The 22580-nt window shown below is 42.5% G+C and overlaps 2 protein-coding genes and 1 long non-coding RNA gene across 4 annotated transcripts in view; all 3 read right to left on the bottom strand.

Annotated features, from left to right (window-relative positions):
* Window positions 1-760: 760 nt before the first annotated feature.
* On the bottom strand, window positions 761-2769 carry LOC123725239 (uncharacterized). The gene is made up of 4 exons (XR_014379318.1): window positions 1978-2769; window positions 1722-1870; window positions 1052-1238; window positions 761-955 (listed from the first exon to the last, which is right to left on the bottom strand). It is a non-coding gene; the product is annotated as an uncharacterized LOC123725239 (long non-coding RNA).
* A 4854-nt stretch (window positions 2770-7623) lies between these two features.
* Window positions 7624-10325, bottom strand: LOC106562304 (uncharacterized). Of its 2 annotated transcripts, none has more exons than XM_045689206.2 (6): window positions 9745-10325; window positions 9489-9619; window positions 8842-9028; window positions 8564-8745; window positions 8384-8470; window positions 7624-8280 (listed from the first exon to the last, which is right to left on the bottom strand). In XM_045689206.2, exons 1-6 carry the CDS (start codon window positions 10136-10138, stop codon window positions 7699-7701), a joined length of 1563 nt encoding a protein of 520 aa, XP_045545162.2. In that variant the 5' UTR covers window positions 10139-10325; the 3' UTR covers window positions 7624-7698. The 2 variants fall into 2 exon arrangements, with proteins under 2 accessions (XP_045545162.2, XP_045545159.2); XM_045689203.2 differs by having other exon boundaries at window positions 9489-9637; window positions 9745-10323.
* A 5161-nt stretch (window positions 10326-15486) lies between these two features.
* LOC106562305 (synaptotagmin-9-like) overlaps window positions 15487-22580 on the bottom strand; it is a 50596-nt gene continuing 43502 nt past the window's right edge. The window contains exons 4-7 of the mRNA XM_045689212.2: window positions 20080-20200; window positions 19670-19841; window positions 17935-18064; window positions 15487-16183 (exon numbers count right to left, since the gene is read on the bottom strand). Of these exons, the coding sequence (XP_045545168.1) occupies window positions 16115-16183; window positions 17935-18064; window positions 19670-19841; window positions 20080-20200 (492 nt within the window). The 3' untranslated portion in view covers window positions 15487-16114. The remainder of the gene's footprint in view (window positions 16184-17934; window positions 18065-19669; window positions 19842-20079; window positions 20201-22580) is intronic.

Below are 22580 nucleotides of genomic sequence, written 5' to 3' on the forward strand. Positions count from 1 at the left end.
TTTTTCCCACCTGTCCTTGTGGGTAGTTAACTTTGTTTGTGGCACTTTGCCCTGTAAGCTTCACGGTCGTTTTGTATTGTTTATTGGTTTTGCTGGCGACATTCAATAAAAAGGAAAATGTACACTCACCATGCTGCACCTTGGTCTACTTCATCCGACAGTCGTGACAAGACTACTACAGTTGGCAATCAGAATACATGCTTGTTGTAGTCCAAGAGTCGACTCAGTGAATACATGCAGCCCAGTGGGTAAGAGTCATGGCAACATGTCTATTCATACCTCCTCTATGTCTGCACTATTAAAAGCAGATCGCTGCCACATTTAGCAAAAGAGATAGCAAGCCTCCCTGGTTCAGCGCCTGTTAGAGTCCGTTTTTAAGTGCTACATGTCAGCCTGATAATTACTCTGTGTGTCATCCGCTGAAGCGATTAGTGATAGTGGATGGATCACAGTAGTTTATCCATTTCGCTCAGACCACTAACGATAGATTTGCAGGTATCCACGCACAAACACACACAACATGCACATGCACACACACACACAGACAGACAGACAGACAGACAGACAGACAGACAGACAGACAGACACAAACAAACACACATATATTAATTTGCAACCACGCATGCATGCCTAGGAATGCATGCACACACATTTCTGAAGACACACACACACACTGTCCATCATGTCCTATGAGCAGGGCCAGCAAAAACAGCACATTACAGACCGTAAATTGCTCACAATAAAATATGATATAGCATGTTTGGTTGTCTCACAGAGTTAGGTCTTTGTCCCGAATTAGTTCCCTTGTCTGTTTCTGGTGTTGTACTTATGGGTTTGTGGTCTTGAGATGATTTCAACAGCTGAAATTCAGTCTGGTCTTTCTCCCTCCCCACCTTTCCCTTACTCTTGTCCTTTACCCTTTTGGTTGTAACATCACCTCCAGACAAGTCCGAGCCTGTGTAGATTAGACATTTTGATTTTGAAGACACTTTCTTCCAAGTGGAGCCAATCTCAATCTATATCTAATCAACAGACACCCCATAACACTCACCAGTATCAGATGCATTATCTTTGTCCTGGTCCTTTCTACTCTGTCTGTTCTGAGAGGGACGAGTCTTCCTCAGCTTGACTTTCCCACCACAGCAGAAGAGAGTGAACAGCTGCAGGGCCGCCACAGCTGGATGGGTGCTCTTCTTCTCTTTCTGCTGGGTCTCCTTTGCTTTCTCCTTGGGGGAGACCTCAGTGTCGCAATCAGTACATCAGTTAGAAATCTACTGATATTTCAAACTACAATATCAATGTTGAATATATGTAGCCAATGAGCTCTAGCTTGATTGGCAGCAAATATTATTTCCTAAGTGTGTTTCCATGTCATAATGTTACCCCATAATAACTAGGGTTAGTGCTGTCCGTGATCCTTGGGACGTCCCTACCCTAAACCCTAACATTAACCCCTACCTTAACCTTAACCCTTACCTTAAACATTTCAATTTCAACGTCAAAGGTCAGAGTTGGGACGTTCCATGGATTCCGTATAGACTTTTCCTAATAACTATTAGGCCCTACCCCATCCGAAGGGGCATTGTGACATTATCACATTTGTCAAGCCTTGTCAAAGGATTAAAATCAACACAATATGCTGTGTTTTCCTTATTGTGGTCATTATCAGCTGTCAAATGCATTGGTAAATCCTCATTAATAAGCACATTTTGATGTCTTACCGAGTTAGGTCTTTGTTTAATGTATTTTTCTTTTTCCGGTGTGGTTCTGCATTTGTGGTCCTGAGATTCAATGCAATGTTTCTCTCCCCCAACCTTTCCTTTACTCTTGTCCTTGATCCTTTTCACGTCACCTGCAGAGTAGTCCAAGCCTGTAAGTGAAACATTTCTAAGACATGTGACCTGTTTTTTTCCATGTGAAGCCTAAATAATTGTACTATGTAGCAGCACTAATCAATATACAACTCCTAACACTCACCAGTATCAGAGTCATTATTGTTGTTCGTCTCGTTTATCGTCGTTCCCTTTCTCCCCTCACCACTCTGGGAGGGATCAAAGGGTGTTTTCTTCACCTTGACGCAGCTCAGCAGTGTAAACAGCTGAAGAAAGGTCAGGGCTTGAGGGATCCTCTTCTCCTTGGGTTTATCTTTATGTTCCTGTGTCTCCTTTGGATTCTCCCTAGGGGATACCTCAGGGACAGGGTCACTTAGTCTCTGACCCATGTCACGACAAGGTTGTTGTAACAAGGTATTGTTGTAATCAATCAAATCAGTTATCGGTTGAGAGATCATTCAAATGTAGCTAATGCGCTCTACCTGAGCTTGTCTGACAGTTTTAATGTGGTCTTAGATTATGACATAAGTGTGTTTCCTTGGCAACATGTTACCTCATAATGTTCCCTTATAATAACTAGTGCTCCGTCCCTGGAAAAGGGGCATTGTGACATCATCGAGTTAGTTACCTATCCACATATCCACTCAGAACACTGAAACGGCCTATTTCTATAGACCAAGTCTGCCTGAAGGTCTGTATGTCTGTCTGTCTGTACAGATGTAGGATCTTAAGTTGATCACTCTTTTGTTTCTGAGATTTGTACTGCAGAACAAGAAATGCAAACTTGTATTGTATTACAAAAGGCTTTGTAAGTTTGTATTTTCCATTTTAAAATGTCAGACTTGATTTGCCTAAATAAACAATGTATCAAACCCTACAAAAAAATCTCCATTAATTATTATCCACATAATAATTCACATTTCCTGTTGCTGCAGAATTATTTTCCTGCTATAGCAAACTGGGTCAAATTAAGATCCTACAACTGTATGTCTGTCTCTGTTAGGAGTGTGTATCGGAGGCGAAGTCAGGTGCAGGAGAGCAGAGTGTAGTGAACAGGCGCACTTTTATTCCGGTCAAAATGACAGCACAAAAATAACATAAAATGTGCCCAAAACACGGAACATAGACAAAAAGTAATGCGCGTAACAATATCCACAATATCAAAATACACATAACACAAACAATCCTACACAAAGACATGATGGGAACAGAGGAATAAATACATATGAATTGATTGGGGAATGAAAACCAGGTGTGCAGAGAACAAGACAAAACAAATGGATACATGAAAAATGGAGCGGTGATGTCACGGTTTTCGTCGGTAATGGAGGACCAAAATGCAGCAGGTATGTGTAAGCTCATCTTGACGTTTATTAACTTCCCAAAATGAACACCAAAATAACAAAACAAGTGAACGAACGATATACAGACAGTCTGGCAAGGCACAAGGCTAAACACAGAACTAATATAGGACTTCCAATCAAAGGCAACACCACACAGCTGCCTTCAATTGGAAGTCCACCCCAATTAACTCTACATAGAAACACACTTACTAGACTACACATAGAAATACATAAACATAGACCATAAACCAAAAACCCGGAAATACTACATCAAACACCCTTTTACCAAAACACCACCCCGGACCACATAAAACAAATACCCTCAAATACGTCCTGACCAAACTCCAATAACAATTAACCCTTATACTGGCCAGGACGTGACAGGCGATGGCTAGAAAGCCGGGGACGTCGACCGCCGAACACCGCCCGAACAAGGAGAGGAGCCGACTTCGGCGGAAGTCGTGACAGTCTCTCTCTTTCCTTCTCTCTACCTCTCTCTCTCTCTGCCTGTACTCATATTCAACCTCTGCCTTCACCCTATTGCAGCAGTTTATTTTCTCATCATTTGCCTGCATCATGTTGCAAGGAGACAGTGGCTGAGCACAGGTCAATCACTCCACAAAGAGTATGATTAGACAGTTGATTATCAAGTGCCACATTCAACTGACTTGTCACGTCCTGACCTGAGAGAGCCTTTTTATGTCTCTATTTAGGTTTGGTCAGGGTGTGATTTGGGTGGGCATTCTATGTTCTATTTTCTATGTTTTGTATTTCTTTGTTTTGGCCGGGTATGGTTCTCAATCAGGGACAGCTGTCTATCGTTGTCTCTGATTGGGAACCATACTTAGGCAGCCCTTTTTCCCACCTGTCCTTGTGGGTAGTTAACTTTGTTTGTGGCACTTTGCCCTGTAAGCTTCACGGTCGTTTTGTATTGTTTATTGGTTTTGCTGGCGACATTCAATAAAAAGGAAAATGTACACTCACCATGCTGCACCTTGGTCTACTTCATCCGACAGTCGTGACAAGACTACTACAGTTGGCAATCAGAATACATGCTTGTTGTAGTCCAAGAGTCGACTAAGTGAATACATGCAGCCCAGTGGGTAAGAGTCATGGCAACATGTCTATTCATACCTCCTCTATGTCTGCACTATTAAAAGCAGATCGCTGCCACATGTAGCAAAAGAGATAGCAAGCCTCCCTGGTTCAGCGCCTGTTAGAGTCCGTTTTTAAGTGCTACATGTCAGCCTGATAATTACTCTGTGTGTCATCCGCTGAAGCGATTAGTGATAGTGGATGGATCACAGTAGTTTATCCATTTCGCTCAGACCACTAACGATAGATTTGCAGGTATCCACGCACAAACACACACAACATGCACATGCACACACACACACACACAGACAGACAGACAGACAGACAGACAGACAGACAGACAGACAGACAGACACACACAAACAAACACACATATATTAATTTGCAACCACGCATGCATGCCTAGGAATGCATGCACACACATTTCTGAAGACACACACACACACTGTCCATCATGTCCTATGAGCAGGGCCAGCAAAAACAGCACATTACAGACCGTAAATTGCTCACAATAAAATATGATATAGCATGTTTGGTTGTCTCACAGAGTTAGGTCTTTGTCCCGAATTAGTTCCCTTGTCTGTTTCTGGTGTTGTACTTATGGGTTTGTGGTCTTGAGATGATTTCAACAGCTGAACTTCAGTCTGGTCTTTCTCCCTTATTTATAAATCAAATCAAATTTATTTATAAAGCCCTTCTTACATCAGCTGATATCTCAAAGTGCTGTACAGAAACCCAGCCTAAAACCCCAAACAGCAAGTAATGCAGGTGTAAAAGCACGGTGGCTAGTAAAAACTCCCTAGAAAGGCCAGAACCTAGGAAGAAACCTACAGAGGAACCAGGCTATGAGGGGTGGCCAGTCCTCTTCTGGCTGTGCCGGGTGGAGTTTATAACAGAACATAGCCAAGGTGTTCAAATGTTCATAGATGACCAGCAGGGTCAAATAATAATAATCACAGTGGTTGTCAAGGGTGCTACAGGTCAGCACCTCAGGAGTAAATGTCAGTTGGCATTCAATAGCCGATCATTCAGAGTATCTCTACTGCTCCTGCTGTCTCTAGAGAGTTGAAAACAGCAGGTCTGGAACAGGTAGCACGTCCGGTGAACAGGTCAGGGTTCCATAGCCGCAGGCAGAAAAGTTGAATCTGGAGCAGCAGCACGGCCAGGTGGACAAGGGACAGCAAGGAGTCATCAGGCCAAGTAGTCCTGAGGCGTGGTCCTAGGGCTCAGGTCCTCCGAGAGAGAAAGAAAGAATGAAAGAGAGAGAGAGAGAAAGAAAGAGAGAAAGAGAGAATTAGAGAGAGCATACTTAAATTCACACAGGACACCGGATAAGACAGGAGAAATACTCCAGATATAACAGACTGTCCCTGGCCCACCGAAACACATAAACTACTGCAGCATAAATACTGGAGGCTGAGACAGGAGGGGTCGGGAGACACTGTGGCCCCATCCGACGAATCGCCCGGACAGGGCCAAACAGGCAGGATATAACCCCACCCACTTTCAATGTGTTGTCAGTAGTATCCCCCTGTGGATAGACTGGTCAGTTAAAGCCATGATGGGCCAGGTCAATGGATACTCGTAGCTCAGGATCTAGAATAGCCCCTGGCATAGATAGCCTACCGAAGTGTGAAAAGAGTGTGGATCTCTATTAATGGTCCTCACTGTAGTAATATGTATCTAACTGTGCAGTCATATGAAAAGTACTTGGATTAAAATGATGATGTAATCTTTTGATTCACAGACTTGTTGGAGACCTCATCAATGTTACTGTCTCTAGTGGAATGAAATGCCTTTTCTCAATTTATTTTACCTTTATTTAACTAGGCAAGTCAGTTAAAAATAAATTCTTATTATCAATGACAGCCTAGGAACAGTGGGTAAACTGCGTTGTTCAGGGGCAGAACCACAGATTTGTACCTTGTCAGCTTGGGGATTCGATCTTGCATCATTTCGGTTACTAGTCCAACGCTCTAACAACTAGGCTACCCTGCCGCCTCAATGTCCATGTAACTAGATCACTGTGATGCCCTGACCACTTCATGTGGATAGAGGAGTGGGTGTGAGCGTGTGTGTGTGCTTTTGTGTGTGTACGTGCATGTCTGTGTGTACGTGCATGTCTGTGTGTACACCTGGGTGAGAGACCCTTTGATCCCCTTATTGGGTAGATTAATATTTGAATTCATAGATGGACACATCCCACCATCCCTCCTACTGTGTCTCCTCTATATCCACCCATTCATCCCCCTCTCTCTTCTCTCCCTCCCCATTCTGAGAATAATATGTTCTGCATCTTTTCTAGATTAACAGTCATCAAAAACGTCATGTTTAATTACATACATGTACAGTATCTATGTTATGTTGATTTCATTCCATGTCTACTTTGTCAACAGTATGTTGATGTCAGGCTGATCTTTATTGTGGAGAGTGCACTCATGTACAACTAGGGGGATTCTCAGGTGAAGGACAGCTTGGCTGTAGCCCTAAACGATGTGCTGCTACTACTACTTCTCAGCTCATTATCCATGCATGTAGGCCACTGGAATATGCAGCTCTGGGGAGGCTGTACAGCTGGTGACCACAGGCATGACAGAGACAGAAAAGTAAAGTTTGACCGAAATCTTACCTGTGAGATTTCATAAAATACCTAAATTCTCAAAGTGATTTTCTAACGGAGCATTTTTCACATGGTATTTTAACACTTAATTGAATAGTTTCAAAGCTCTCTATTTTGTCGACATTCAAGGTGATAAAACGACACATACAGTATGTGTGCTAATCAATTACTCTGATGACACCAATATATCCTCCCCTCCTGTAATATAGGCAAAGAGAATGATGTGCTGTAGTATGAGGATGTTCCCACCATCCTTATTTAGGTTGACTTACTTAACCAATCTCCCTGTAATCTGTTGGAAACCCACCAGTAACACAGCACCTTCAGGTGGCCCAGATATGTGGTGATAGGAGGACTATTTGATGCATTTGAAACAAAGGTAATTAGGCCCTGAGTTTGCGAGGTGTTATTAAAATGCTAAACAGTTTAAGGGCTGGATAACATGACAATATAAACCTCATCTGGATGTGGGAGGGAAGGACAGAGGGAGAAAATAGAACACATCTGATTTGTATTCGCTGCAGGTGAATGTTATTTCATACATTACAGAATGCAATATGCCTATGGATCATTATTGTCCAAATGAACTCTATGCTGATGTATTCACTCTCCCCTACCTGTAGTGGTTTGCTTGTTCCCAAGGCAGTAATATTTATTATTTTTGGTGAATTCAAACAAATAGGCCTAATCTAAACATGCTGCGTCACATGTCAACAGTAGTGAGAATTTGCTGCATAAAAAATGTTTTATTAATTGATCATAGTATAGCTTTTGCTACATTGAAATGTTCATTAGGCCTATTGACTCTTCAGAGATGCAGAGGCAGCTCGGTCTCCACTGTCAACATGAAGTCATAAAGTGCTGCATGCTCCAGCAGCTTTGCATCCTCATTGGCATTATCAGTATCAGGGATAGCGGAGGCAGCCATATCCTTCAGCTCATTGTCATCTTCATACTCAGCGATGAGGTCTTTCAGGCTGATCTCACTGATGGATTTCTCCATAGAGGTGTCTGTTAGGGTGGAGATCAAATCTTTAGCAGAGTCATCCTTCACATCCTCATCAGTAGTGATCATGTCCTTAGTGCTGTCAGGTGTCAGGGCCATGTCAAGAGTGGAGGTCTGGGTAATGGAGTCTGACGTGTGAACATCTATCATGGTCTCCGATGAGACTGTGGAGATCTGGCTCTGAGAGGTGGCAGTGGTCTGTGAGTCTGTGTTCATATCTGTTGTCTGTGTTTCCATCTGTGCGTGTGTCGAAGTGTTGGTAGAGGATGGCTTTCTCTCTGTCCTAGTTGCCATAGACGAGGTGGTCAGAGGGACTCCAGGTAGCTGCCACTCCAGCGGGAGGATGGCCAGGCTCCTAGCCAGGGAAAACTGAGAGAGGGAGCTCTACACGGAGGAAAAGGGTGGTTAGGTTGAGGTCATAGGGGAAATTGTCTAGATGTTTGAATCTTTGTCTGTCCGTATAGTAATTTAGTTTTCAGTAACTTACGTGGGCACGTGGTAGAGTCGGAGAGTCAGGTCTTATGTAAATTTCCTCCACAGGGGTCTTCACTTGCCGGGGTGTCATTCGATTTTCCTGCATGACACAATTGTAACACCCAATGATGACAGCATTATGGGAAAGATCTGCTCACAATAAAATATGATATAGCATGTTTGGTTGTCTCACAGAGTTAGGTCTTTGTCCCGAATTAGTTCCCTTGTCTGTTTCTGGTGTTGTACTTATGGGTTTGTGGTCTTGAGATGATTTCAACAGCTGAACTTCAGTCTGGTCTTTCTCCCTCCCCACCTTTCCCTTACTCTTGTCCTTTACCCTTTTGGTTGTAACATCACCTCCAGACAAGTCCGAGCCTGTGTAGATTAGACATTTTGATTTTGAAGACACTTTCTTCCAAGTGGAGCCAATCTCAATCTATATCTAATCAACAGACACCCCATAACACTCACCAGTATCAGATGCATTATCTTTGTCCTGGTCCTTTCTATTCTGTCTGTTCTGAGAGGGACGAGTCTTCCTCAGCTTGACTTTCCCACCACAGCAGAAGAGAGTGAACAGCTGCAGGGCCGCCACAGCTGGATGGATGCTCTTCTTCTCTTTCTGCTGGGTCTCCTTTGCTTTCTCCTTGGGGGAGACCTCAGTGTCGCAATCAGTACATCAGTTAGAAATCTACTGATATTTCAAACTACAATATCAATGTTGAATATATGTAGCCAATGAGCTCTAGCTTGATTGGCAGCAAATATTATTTCCTAAGTGTGTTTCCATGTCATAATGTTACCCCATAATAACTAGGGTTAGTGCTGTCCGTGATCCTTGGGACGTCCCTACCCTAAACCCTAACCTTAACCCCTACCTTAACCTTAACCCTTACCTTAACCATTTCAATTTCAAACGTCAAAGGTCAGAGTTGACTTTTCCTAATAACTATTAGGGGCTATCCCATCCGAAGGGGCATTGTGACATTATCACATTTGTCAAGCCTTGTCAAAGGATTAAAATCAACACAATATGCTGTGTTTTCCTTATTGTGGTCATTATCAGCTGTCAAATGCATTGGTAAATCCTCATTAATAAGCACATTTTGATGTCTTACCGAGTTAGGTCTTTGTTTAATGTATTTTTCTTTTTCCGGTGTGGTTCTGCATTTGTGGTCCTGAGATTCAATGCAATGTTTCTCTCCCCCAACCTTTCCTTTACTCTTGTCCTTGATCCTTTTCACGTCACCTGCAGAGTAGTCCAAGCCTGTAAGTGAAACATTTCTAAGACATGTGACCTGTTTTTTTCCATGTGAAGCCTAAATAATTGTACTATGTAGCAGCACTAATCAATATACAACTCCTAACACTCACCAGTATCAGAGTCATTATTGTTGTTCGTCTCGTTTATCGTCGTTCCCTTTCTCCCCTCACCACTCTGGGAGGGATCAAAGGGTGTTTTCTTCACCTTGACGCAGCTCAGCAGTGTAAACAGCTGAAGAAAGGTCAGGGCTTGAGGGATCCTCTTCTCCTTGGGTTTATCTTTATGTTCCTGTGTCTCCTTTGGATTCTCCCTAGGGGATACCTCAGGGACAGGGTCACTTAGTCTCTGACCCATGTCCCGACAAGGTAGTGTATTGTTGTAATCAATCAAATCAGTTACAGGTCGAGAGATCGTTCGAATGTAGCTAATGCGCTCTACCTGAGCTTGTCTGACAGTTTTAATGTGGTCTGAGATTATGACATAAGTGTGTTTCCGTGGCAACATGTTACCTCATAATGTTCCCTTATTATAACTAGTGCTCCGTCCCTGGAAAAGGGGCATTGTGACATCATCAAGTTAGTTACCTATCCACCTATCAACCCAGAACACTGGAACTGCCTATTTCTATAGATCTAGTCTGCCTGTATGTTTTTATTTTCCTGCTGTAGCAAACTGGATCAAATGAAGATCCTACAACTCTATGCCTGTCTCTCTCTTTACTTCTCTCTACCTCTCCCTCTCTATGCCTGTACTCATATTCAACCTCTGCCTTCACCCTATTGCAGCAGTTTATTTTCTAATTATTTGCCTGCATCATGATGCAAGGAGAGAGTGGCTGAGCACAGGTCAATCACTCCACAATGAGAATGATTATACAGTTGATTATCAAGTGCCACATTCAACAGACTACTACTGTTGGCAATCAGAATACATGCTTGTTGTAGTCCAAGAGGCGACTCAGTGAATACATGCAGCCCTGTGGGCAAGAGTCATGGCAACACGTCTATTCATACCTCCTCTATGTCTGCACTATTAAAAGCAGATCGCTGCCACATGTAGCGTAAAAGATAGCAAGCCTCCTTCGCTCAGCGCCTGTTAGTGTCAGCTTTTAAGTGCTGCTACATGTCAGCCTGATAATTACTCTGTGTGTCATCCTCTGAGGCGATTAGTGATAAAAGCTCACACAACATGATAGGCTAACACCTCTGTAGGCACCTGGATGGATCACAGAAATGTATCCATTTCACTCAGACCACTAACGATAGGTTTGCAGGTATGCACGTACGTGCACACAGACACAGACACACACACACACACACACACACACACACACACACACACACACACACACACACACACACACACACACACACACACACACACACACACACACACACACACACACACACACACACACACCCTATTGTCATACAGTAATGGTTGGTGTAGGTGGACCATGGGTCACGGTTGTTAACCAGATGAGAGGCGACAGCAGGCTGGCTGTCATAAAGGTGCTCAGAGAGACCTGTGACACTGTGCATACTAATGGTAACAACATTTTTCATCTGTAGCACGGCAACATCCAACAGCAGCGCAGCTAGCTAATGGCCTGGTTTATATCAGTCAGGGATGAGAGGCCTTATCTACATCACAGCAACTCTAACCAACGGCCTGAGTGATGCTATATGCTAGACAGAGGAGAAGAGAGGGACAATAGAAAAGAAACAGACTGCAGCTAGCTGAATGTAATGGGGAGCAGATATGGAAGAGGATGTTCTACAGTGCAGTTGCACCAATCTCTGTCTGTTGACAGCCCTAGAAGTAGGGGTGATATACGCTCTCTCTTTATGGTGGTCCATGACAATGACCTGTGAAAGAGCAGTATTGACGAGCTGCGTTAAAGCAGTAAGACCATGAGATGGTGTGTTTTATATCCCATGGGATGTGGGACCTGAAGTAAAAGGCAATGTCTTGGCTTGATATAATGATACAGAAAAAAGCATTGAAGAAAAAATACATTGCCATTGGCCTCCCTAGCTGGGATGAGATAACAGAGAAATCATCACGTTGTGGCAGGTGGAGCATGAAGAAGCCCCAAATGGCCATGTAAAAATCTTAATCTGTGGTGGACAGGACAGTGGTAGAGTTCATGGAGGTACCCAGACAGCAGAGCTGATGTAAAGGATGTGGCATCATACAGCGAGATGCAACACTACAACAATGGTACTCTAATTTATTGATGTTCTGTGATGAGGAAAGTGGTGCTCTCTCCATACGACATACAACACACACACACACACACACAGAGAGAAAGACAGTTTATCTGCCCCTGTCGTCTGGTGGTCAACTCCATAGAGAATCTATTAAATTACTAAAGGGGCTATTACATAATCCCTCAAAGTTATAGAATGTAGTGATAATGGCAGCCATTTTCATCAGAGAGAAATCCAAACCAGTCTAATTAGAATTAATGGCAGTAGAGGCATCGGTGATGCATTTCCTGTTTTTACTTCTGCAAGAAAATAAAAGGCATGAGAAATATCAGAAATTGTGTAACATAAATCAAATCAAATCAAATGACATTTTATTGGTCACATACAAATGGTTAGCAGATGTTAACCTCTTACATCTAGATGTTCCGCTAGCGGAACACCTGCTCCAATATCCAATGATAGGCGTGGCGCGAATTACAAATTCCTCAAAAATACAAAAACTTCAATTTTTCAAACATATGACTATTTCACAGCATTTTAAAGACAAGACTCTCCTTTATCTAACCACACTGTCCGATTTCAAAAAGGCTTTACAGCGAAAACAAAACATTAGATTATGTCAGCAGAGTACCAAGGCAGAAATAATCAGACACCCATTTTTCAAGCTAGCATATCATGTCACAAAAACCCAGAAGACAGCTAAATGCAGCACTAACCTTTGATGATCTTCATCAGATGACACACCTAGGACATTATGTTATACAATACATGCATGTTTTGTTCAATCAAGTTCATATTTATATCAAAAAACTGCTTTTTACACTAGCATGTGACGTTCAGAACTAGCATACCCCCCGCAAACTTCCGGGGAATTTGCTAACAATTTACTAAATTTCTCACGATAAACATTCACAAAAAGCATAACAATTATTTTAAGAATTATAGATACAGAACTCCTCTATGCACTCGATATGTCCGATTATAAAATAGCTTTTTGGTGAAAGCACATTTTGCAATATTCTAAGTACATAGCCCAGCCATCACGGGCTAGCTATTTAGACACCCGGCAAGTTTAGCACTCACCAATATCAGATTTACTATTATAAAAGTTTGATTACCTTTTGTTGTCTTCGTCAGAATGCACTCCCAGGTCTGCTACTTCAATAACAAATGTTGGTTTGGTCCAAAATAATCCATCGTTATATCCGAATAGCAGCGTTTTGTTCGTGCGTCCCAGACACTATCCGAAATGGTAAATCAGGGTCGCGCGCATGGCGCAATTCGTGACAAAAAAAATCTAAATATTCCATGACCGTACTTCGAAGCATGTCAACCGCTGTTTAAAATCCATTTTTATGCCATTTTTCTCGTAAAAAGCGATAATATTCCGACCGGGAATGTCCATTTAGCTAAACAGAGGAAAGAAAACAAAGCTTTCGGTCAACGCGGGCACGAGCCTGAGTCTCACAGTACTGTAACCAGCCACTACCCAAACGCGCTACTTTGTTTCAGCCAGAGCCTGCAAAGCCACGATTCAGCGTTTTGCCGCCTTCTGAGAGCCTATGGCAGCCGTAGGAAGTGTCACGGGACAGCTAAGATCCTCACTCTTCAATAAACAGAGACAAGAAGAACGACACCTTGTCAGACAGGCCACTTCCTGCATGAAATCTTCTCAGGTTTTTGCCTGCCATATGAGTTCTGTTATACTCACAGACACCATTCAAACAGTTTTAGAAACTTTAGGGTGTTTTCTATCCAAAGCCAATAATTATATGCATATTCTAGTTACTGGGCAGGAGTAGTAACCAGATTAAATCGGGTACGTTTTTTATCCAGCCGTGAAAATACTGCCCCCTAGCCATAACAGGTTAATGCGAGTGTAGCGAAATGCTTGTGCTAGTTCTGACAGTGCAGTGATATCTAACAAGTAATCTAACAATATCACCAACAACTACCTAATACACACAAATATAAAGGGATGGAATAAGAATATGAATATATAAATATATGGATGAGCGATGGCCGAGCGGCATAGGCAGTATAGACATATGAGATGATAATGTAAGATATGTAAACAGTATTAAAGTGGCATTGTTTAAAACCTGTTGGGGATAGGGGGCAGTATTTGCACGGCCGGATAAAAAACGTACCCAATTTAATCTGGTTACTACTCCTGCCCAGTAACTAGAATATGCATATAATTGGTAGATTTGGATAGAAAACACTCTAAAGTTTCTAAAACTGTTTGAATGGTGTCTGTGAGTTTAACAGAACGCATATGGCAGTCAAAACCCTGAGACAAATCCGAACAGGAAGTGGAAATCTGATGTGTGGAATCACTTCAAGCCTTTGCCATTGAAACACACAGGGACTTATTAATCATTTAGCACTTCCTAAGGCTTCCACTAGATGTCAACAGTCTTTACAAAGTGGTTTGAGTCTTCTATGGTAGAAACTGACCCAAAGAGAGGCTTGGAATTTGGTCACAGGGGGAGGGCCATTACTACTATGACGCGGGCGCCCATGGGAACCCTTTTGTTCTGAAACGTTTAGTAAGACAATGCAATCGTCCGCCTTGAATATTATTGAAGCTCTGGTTGAAAAAGGCCCTAAAGATTTATGTTATACAACGTTTGACATGTTTGAACGAACGTAAATATATATTTTTTCACATTCGTGATGACAAGTCCCGCACGCTTCAGTACATTATGAGTAGCCTTCGGAACGCGCTAACAAGAAGGAACTATTGGGACATCAATTATTAACTTTTTCGAACAAAACTACATTTGTTGTGGACCTGGGATTCCTGGAAGTGCCTTCTGATGAAGATAATCAAAGGTAAGGGAATATTTACAATAGTATATTTGATTTTAGATGGTTCCAAGATGGCGCTAACATGTATCGCCTAGCCTATTTTTCTGAGCATACCACGTCGTTTATTGCAAAGTGTGATTTCCCAGTAAAGTTCTTTTTAAATCTGGCAATGCGGTTGCATTCACGAGATGTTAATCTATAATTCTTTGAATGACAATATTACAATATACTAACAGCCGAGATTTAGGTCACTCCCCTCTGAAATGAAGCTCTCCATCCTGCTATGTGTATGCAAACATAAACATCCACAGAAGCACATTTCATATGCATGCACACTCACACTCACACTCCCGCACACACACACTCACACTCCCGCACACACACACACTCCCGCACACACACACACACACACACACACACACACACACACACACACACACACACACACACACACACACACACACACACACACACACACACACACAGTTTCGCTGTTTATTTTAGTTAAATGTCATATGACTATCTCTTGATACCCCTTCTCTCTGGTCTTGGTCGTCTCTCCCCCTCTCTCTACAGTATTTCACAGTCACTCAATTTGTACCTTTCCTATTTTATTTTGAAATTTAGCTTGTTGTAATGACTTATAGAATGACCGTCCCCCAATTACACACAATAATTGTATTAATTTACATGATCATATTAGGCATCTTGGTTTTCATTACCATATGGTTTTACACTTGCCTTTTATCACCTCAAGACGATCTGTAGTTGTCATAGCAACAGGTGAGGATTGTTAACATTGACCACCCAGCTGTGTTTTTATTAATAAATATTTATTGATAACATTTGAAAGGACATTTTTACGTACAGGTACTAAGTCTAAGAAATGAATTGCCACTGCACATGTCATGTGATCATCCGACAGAACATTCTATTCCAAGAACAGAAACCGAAAGAAATCGAGGAGAAGATATTCCACCAAAAACCATGACCTCATGCACCGTTTCCAAATGAAATATGTATGTCAGTTCGACTGGTTGTTTTTAAGTACACTGTGCAATACAGACACACCCCATTAAAAACAGGTAGAGCAAGACTAATGTAAAAAACGCTTACTTCAAACTCAGGCTTAGACCAAACTGTTAAAACCTTCTGGTTGTTCTTGTCATCGATTTTCTTTTTGGAACTGAATAAAAAAGAAAACAACCATATTATGTGGTCACTCAACATGCAACTGAATCAATCCAACTCCCCATGCAAACGTCCTGTCCCAGAGACACAGAGCTGACAATGCTTGGTCTCTGATAACCATGAGATCGACCGCTAACGGTCGTGACGTATAACAGTATGTCGACCACTCAGCGGGACGGTGCTCCTACGGTTGGGCTGGGCCGCCTGGCTCTTCTCCTTGTGGTCGTATTCCTGGAGGGACCAGACGGTTAAGCTTACGGGCTTACGGAGACGGAGGAGTCTTCAGGGAATTACAAGACCCTGCCTGGCTCCCACCTGTGGTGCCTTGGTACTGTGGGAGAAAGAGAGACGAAAGAGAGATAAACCTCCAATAAAGATAGCTGTGTAAATGTAGATTAGTAGTCCTAGAGACATTCTGTAGAGGGGATGAAGATAACAGATCACTTCGGGTCAGAGTATTGACCAAATCTGGTACTTCGATAAACCAATTAAATTGTGAGTTCTGTTAGAAAGTGACGTTCACTGCACTGCAGTTAAAGCTTAATAGCAGCAATTGTGACCTAAAGACATTAATAAGAGCTCACTAATTCAGGACTCTCTCACTAATTGTAGGTGATAAGCAACAAGCTGTGCCAAACTAAAATATGTTTTGGAAATGATCTTTATTGCCTCTGAATCCTCCTTAGAGAGCTGCCAAACAGAACTACTCTGTAAAACACCCGTAGTGAAAACAAAGATTCTCTCAAACTCCCAGCACTTCAACATGAAAGCACTTGATTGACTCTCTTCTTTCGCTTGCAGAAATCTAGCCGCTCAGAATCGGTTAGTTAAGCAAGCAGAAAAACGTCTCCTCTCTTTTCATCTCATCAAAGTCAGATGTATTTTCCAGTGAAAGGTTTAGTTCTTCTTGACAGTAATTGTTTTGTTTGCTGGCTTAAAAGCAAAAAGACAGAAGCCATTACAGAAAGAGAGTGAGGGAGAGAGTGATGGGTTACAGAGCAAACAAACACACACAAACATAGTTGCGTTTGAAGTCCTTTTGCGTCCCGGGCGTGTTTTGAATATGTGATTTTTGGGGGGAGGGCCTTGTGAAGGCAGAACAACACTGATTCAAATGGCTGGTGAGGCAGACTGCTAAATAACAGATGTGCTTTCCTGGGGGCTCAAATTAGGATTTCAAAGCATAGTCACATAATGTAACTAACTAAGTAAGTAACCCTGAAGCAAACAGAATAGTCCGCTTAATTGTTCCTTTTCTCAAATCCTGCTCTGTCTATCTCTTTTCTTGCTCTCGTACTGTCTCTTTCACTTAATCTACAGCATGTCTCTCCCTATCTGTCTGTCTCACTCTCTCATTCTCTCCCTCGCTCTTTCTCTAGACCTTGGTGGTTCACTCAGCTGTGTTCTAAAAGGAAGACTGTCTCCTTTGATGCCAACACAATAAAGCCATTATGCAAGGCTGAGTGCACAGGTCACACACACTCTCCTTCAACTCCTCAACACTCCTCTCCACTCAATCTATCCACCATAATAATAGGTGTATTATTATATATTTCCAATTAATGTCAGCTATTGTATGTATACCGTTGTTCAGCTACCTTGTACATAGCAACATCTTATACAATGCAATGTAAACATGAAATGTAGAAAGGCCTTGATTCTTCTTCAGAAGAATCAGTATTCTTGCTGCCATGCTTCTTGCTGCCATCAAGGTACACCTACTCGCTGAAAGCCTTGGCATTCTCAGCTGTGGTTGTTTTTAACAATGGAGGTTTTTTGCACTTGGAGAGGTAGAGAGGTTGAGAGCCTCTTAGGGTATTGATTATAGAGAAGAATGAGACCTTAGAAAAGAGGAGGATAATTTTGATGAATGAGTTTCTGTGGCAGGTAACGGCACTCTACCGTCTGAAGTCTGAAACCACCAGACATAGGTCAAACTAGTCAGCTCAAAGATGCCAGGTATTTGAGTCATTTTGACAGTATGCAATACAAACCTATTTCAGCTGAGACAAACCTTGAAAATGTTGCACTTGGAAACAAGACATATGTGGACACACACACACAAACGAACACCGGCTTTACCTCTATGAGCGGGTGCCAGTGGGCGATGGGTTTTCGCGGGTACGACAGCATTTCGCTCCAGTGGTCTCGGCCCAGGTGCTCTGCATCGGTGCCCACTTTACACACCCCGATGACCTCATTATGGCCTACACTGGATAGGGAAACACACAGAGGCCTTCATTACTCCTGCCTTTGGACTGGAGATGAAGGAGTACTGTCTCTACCTAAACTTAACGTTTATTTGGGTAGTAAGATAAACCTACAAGTTTATTCCTAACTTTAGATAGAACATTACAGTAACCCTGTGTGGATTTAAAGTGAATCACATGACTCATTGAAAATGTGTGAATTCAGCGAAAAATAGGGCATCAACCAAAATGTATGATGGGATGTGAAATCTCAGGAAAGAACATTCATATTGCATCTGTATGAAAGGTGTGACAGAACTAAATGATGTGACAGAATGAGAGTATCTTTTCAATAACGGTGTGACAGAACACTCATTCAAAGCTAGGTGATCATGTGAATATGTCTGCCTTCACAGTAATGATGATACATTTGCCATGGTAGAAAAACATAGCGGTACTAAAATGAGAATTGATAAGAGAAAGAATAGAAGGAAGATAAAGACGAGGAGATGTTGGACTGCTACCCAGAAGATAGGAGGCTCCGGGGTAATGTAACCTTCTCTAACTCACTCCCATCTGCATTGAAAGCTTTTTAACCTTCTATAGTCCTTGCATCAATTCTGAATCAGTATTGTCTTGACTGGAGGTATCTACACGCTCAAGGGGCTACAAGAAACCTGAGAGACTGAGAAGTAGCACAAGGGTATATACTGCATAAGAACCACAATTTAAAAACAACTGAGTCACTGAGTTAAAAGCTACTGAGTCACTGAGTTTAGCTTTTAGTTTAATTTATTATTTCGACCATTTTAAAAAACAAGCACACATAAAACTTGAAAAAGCTATACGGGCACATGAATAAAATCATTGAGGATAACACACAATAAAGTCTGGGACTTATTTCCATTGTGGTCCTCTTGAGACAAGATGGCTGGACAAGATCCAACACAGTATGGCAGTGAAATAATAAAACAAAAACAGAGAAGAAGAACATCTATCTCATCATTCCAGTTGCAACATAGGGGTTATTCATATGGGCACAGAAGACTTCAAACATATTTTTACTTTATTTTTAAAGCTGCCCAGAGAGGAAGTTGTTTTTATGGGCAGAGGCAACTCATTCCATTCTGAGGCTCCAGTACATAAGAAAGTATCTTTCCCAGCATTACTCCTGAACCTGTATAAGCACACATCAGCAACACCTGATCTGGTGCTGTGATTGTGTGCATCCCTAACACGAGGAAAGTAATCACTTAGATATTCGGGTGCAGGACCATAAATACTCCTGTTAACCAAACCTAGTCTAATCTGGGACAACCTAGCCTCAACAGGCAGCCAGTTCAGTTCCTGAAAGCAGCTCCTGCCTATGTGAGTACGTGGACTCACCTGCAATACCACCCTGATCAGCTTATTCTGGGCTATCTGGAGCTTCCCCTTCATAAGTTTAGATAAGCCTCCAAACCAGGAACTACTAGCATAGTCAAAATGCCGTTTAATGAGGGCAATAGCTAGCACTTTCAAAAGCTACTGAGTCACTGAGTTAAAAGCTACTGAGTCACTGAGTTAAAAGCTACTGAGTCACTGAGTTAAAAACTACTGGATCTCTGAGTTAAAGCCCATTTACTCACCGGTCGTAGTCCATGACGGCGATCAGAAGGCCGATCTGGTCAATGTTCTCTGGGGGGACATCAAAGACTATGGCTTCATTGTAGACAGGGTTCAGAGTGTTCCTCTTAGTTGAGGTCTTCCTCTTCTTTAATCTCCGACCGTCACACATTAGAGAGACCTTCACATACGGGTCTAGAGAGATAGATAGATAGAGACATAGAGTGACAGACTGAGACATTGAGACATTGAGACTGAGACATTGAGACTGAGACATTGAGACTGAGACAGAGTCTGCTGTGCTATTTTTGTTGTACACATCATATGTTGATGTTAGGTAATATTAAATAGAAACACACAGTGTTATAGTAATGTGCTGAATAGAAATCCACAGTGAGATATGATGTATTTTTGTGGTAGTGTTGACTTCTACCTGATGCCCCAGTGATGTCCATGGCCTTAAGGTTCCTGGCCTTGATCATGGTGATGGTCAGTCTGCCGGCGGTGGGCAGGTAGCACAGAGAGAACATCAGGTCTCCCAGGTCCACATTATCCTGCAAGGTGGAAACACAATACAACACTACAATATCAACCACATTATCCTGCAGGGTGGAAACACAACACAACACCACAATATCAACCATTGTGTCCAGGGTGGAAACACAACACTATCAACCACTGTATCCTGCAGGGTGGAAGCACAACACCACAATATCAACCACTGTGTCCAGGGTGGAAACACAACACCACTATATCAACCACTGTATCCTGCAGGGTGGAAGCACAACACCACAATATCAACCACTGTATCCTGCAGGGTGGAAGCACAACACCACAATATCAACCACTGTATCCTGCAGGGTGGAAGCACAACACCACAATATCAACCACTGTATCCTGCAGGGTGGAAGCACAACACCACAATATCAACCACTGTATCCTGCAGGGTGGAAACACCAACACCACAATATCAACCAATGTATCCTGCAGGGTGGAAACACAACACCACTATATCAACCATTGTATCCTGCAGGGTGGAAACACAACACCACTATATCAACCTCTAAATAAATAATCTCAAAATAATCAATATACGGTCAGGATTGGTGAAGGACAAGATCCTTATGGTTCTTACCCCAATATCATTAGAATACGGATGGAATAGAACGCTATCACAACAAGCTCTGACCATATCAAGCTCAAACCATTGCCTTGGGATTTTACAAGGACTTGAGCCAACATGTTGAGCAAAAACCCCATCATGGTAACTCTCTAGTTGGTTTCGCTGAAGGGTAGGCAGAGCTTTTTCTTATGAGATTAACAATGGCAAATTCCCTCACTCTCTTTATAACTAATATGTTGCTAATTTATAGGAGAACTCATCACTGACATGTCCTCATAAGCATCATCACTAACTAACTCACAGGTAACGGTGCTGTAGCGAAGGTGTCAGGCTAGATTTATCTGAAACCCTTCCCAGTCATTGGTCTGGAAAACTCCCTCTCATATTTCCAATAATAAACATTGATGCTACACGAGAGAGAAGACTTCTGTTCGGCTGTAAAAAGCAACAGCTCAATTATCACCCTGTTCTGAAAATAACTCCGTAGAGGTAGTGAGATCTCTGACACACTGAGAATTCCACTATAACATTTTAATGGGAGAGCAATAACTTTCCATGCAAGATTTTAATTGATTAACCCAATGAAAGGTTTCATAAAAATGTTACCAAATTTACACAAAATGTTTTGCTACTATAGTCCTACTAATGAATACGTCTAGACATTCCTAAGGCATATTGATGCGTATGCAGCCGCGCATTTTTTTTTTACAGTTACTTTCTCCTTCCCAAACTAGATTAGCTAACACAAACAGAATGCCCCTCAGACTGTTAATAGCAGTGCGTCTACCATGCCGGGGGGGGGGGTTGTTTTCTCCCAGAACCCCCTGCGGTGTTCCGTGATGAGGTCCCTGCGTCCTGTGACATTTACACACCTCTCCCTAATCGTCTTCCTATCGGGTTGCTCAGGGGTGCAAGCAGGATGAGAAGGGTTAGATCCGTGTCCCAGGCATCCAGGGACCCCCCGGGGGGGCCTTCGCCAGCAAGAAATGGCCTTTTAAGAGAACGGGGGGGGTGGGGGTTGACAGTAGATGTAGGAGGCAACAGAGGGTGCAGCAGAAGGTGACGACTGTGCTCCTCTGAGTCTCTGGTCATCACGTTGCCTCACAGCCCCAAATCTCACTGGCTTTACACATCCCAGCTAAAGTACAGCCTCGTAGAGAGCATTTACTGCTAACGCCATGGTTTCAGGTAACACAATCTACTTACAGTAGCTACTACTCTGCCTAGGAGAAGCTAAATGAGTCCTACAGTTGTGCAGTCATACCTCTTTGTTTCAGTACAGCAAAATTACATATACAAGGATTCTTCTATGGTCATGGCCTCAGCACAGATGCGGAATACAGCTGCACTTCCGTTGAACTGTATAGGCCCTTCACACTAGAGACAAACAAGAAGTGTACTGGATCCTGTGTTGGTCAGAGACGTCTTCTTACTGTGTGCTCATAGCTCTAAATCTTTACAACATGACAATGCTGCTGCCTCCTTGGTGCTGCATCTTCCCTGAGCAGAGGAACACAAACCTGAAATAGCACCCAGTCAGTTATACAGGCAAGCTGTCTCTGTTTCATTTATAACAATGACTCTGCATTCACAATCAGTAGAAGCCTATGCTGTGCCGTGATTACGACAAATGGACAATATTGCAGCAGATAAGCAAACACCCCTCTATGACTAGCAGGGCTAGTCAATCAGTTATACTTCAACTGATATTGGTTTTGTGTGTATGTGTATGTGTATGTGTATGTGTGTGTGTGTGTGTGTGTGTGTGTGTGTGTGTGTGTGTGTGTGTGTGTGTGTGTGTGTGGTGTGTG

This window comes from Salmo salar, chromosome 11, assembly GCF_965601325.2.
Source record: "Salmo salar chromosome 11, fSalSal1, whole genome shotgun sequence".
Classification (NCBI taxonomy): Eukaryota; Metazoa; Chordata; class Actinopteri; order Salmoniformes; family Salmonidae; genus Salmo; species Salmo salar.

Bases quoted from the DNA above. Each gene is read 5' to 3' on its own strand.
- LOC106562304 (XM_045689203.2), bottom strand. From the start codon at position 10,138: ATGTTGCCACGGAAACACACTTATGTCATAATCTCAGACCACATTAAA. The intron at 9,638-9,744 runs GTGAGTGTTAGG...TTTCACTTACAG, and splicing joins CAATAATGACTCTGATACTG to GCTTGGACTACTCTGCAGGT. The intron at 8,281-8,383 runs GTAAGTTACTGA...TCCTCCGTGTAG, and splicing joins CGACTCTACCACGTGCCCAC to AGCTCCCTCTCTCAGTTTTC.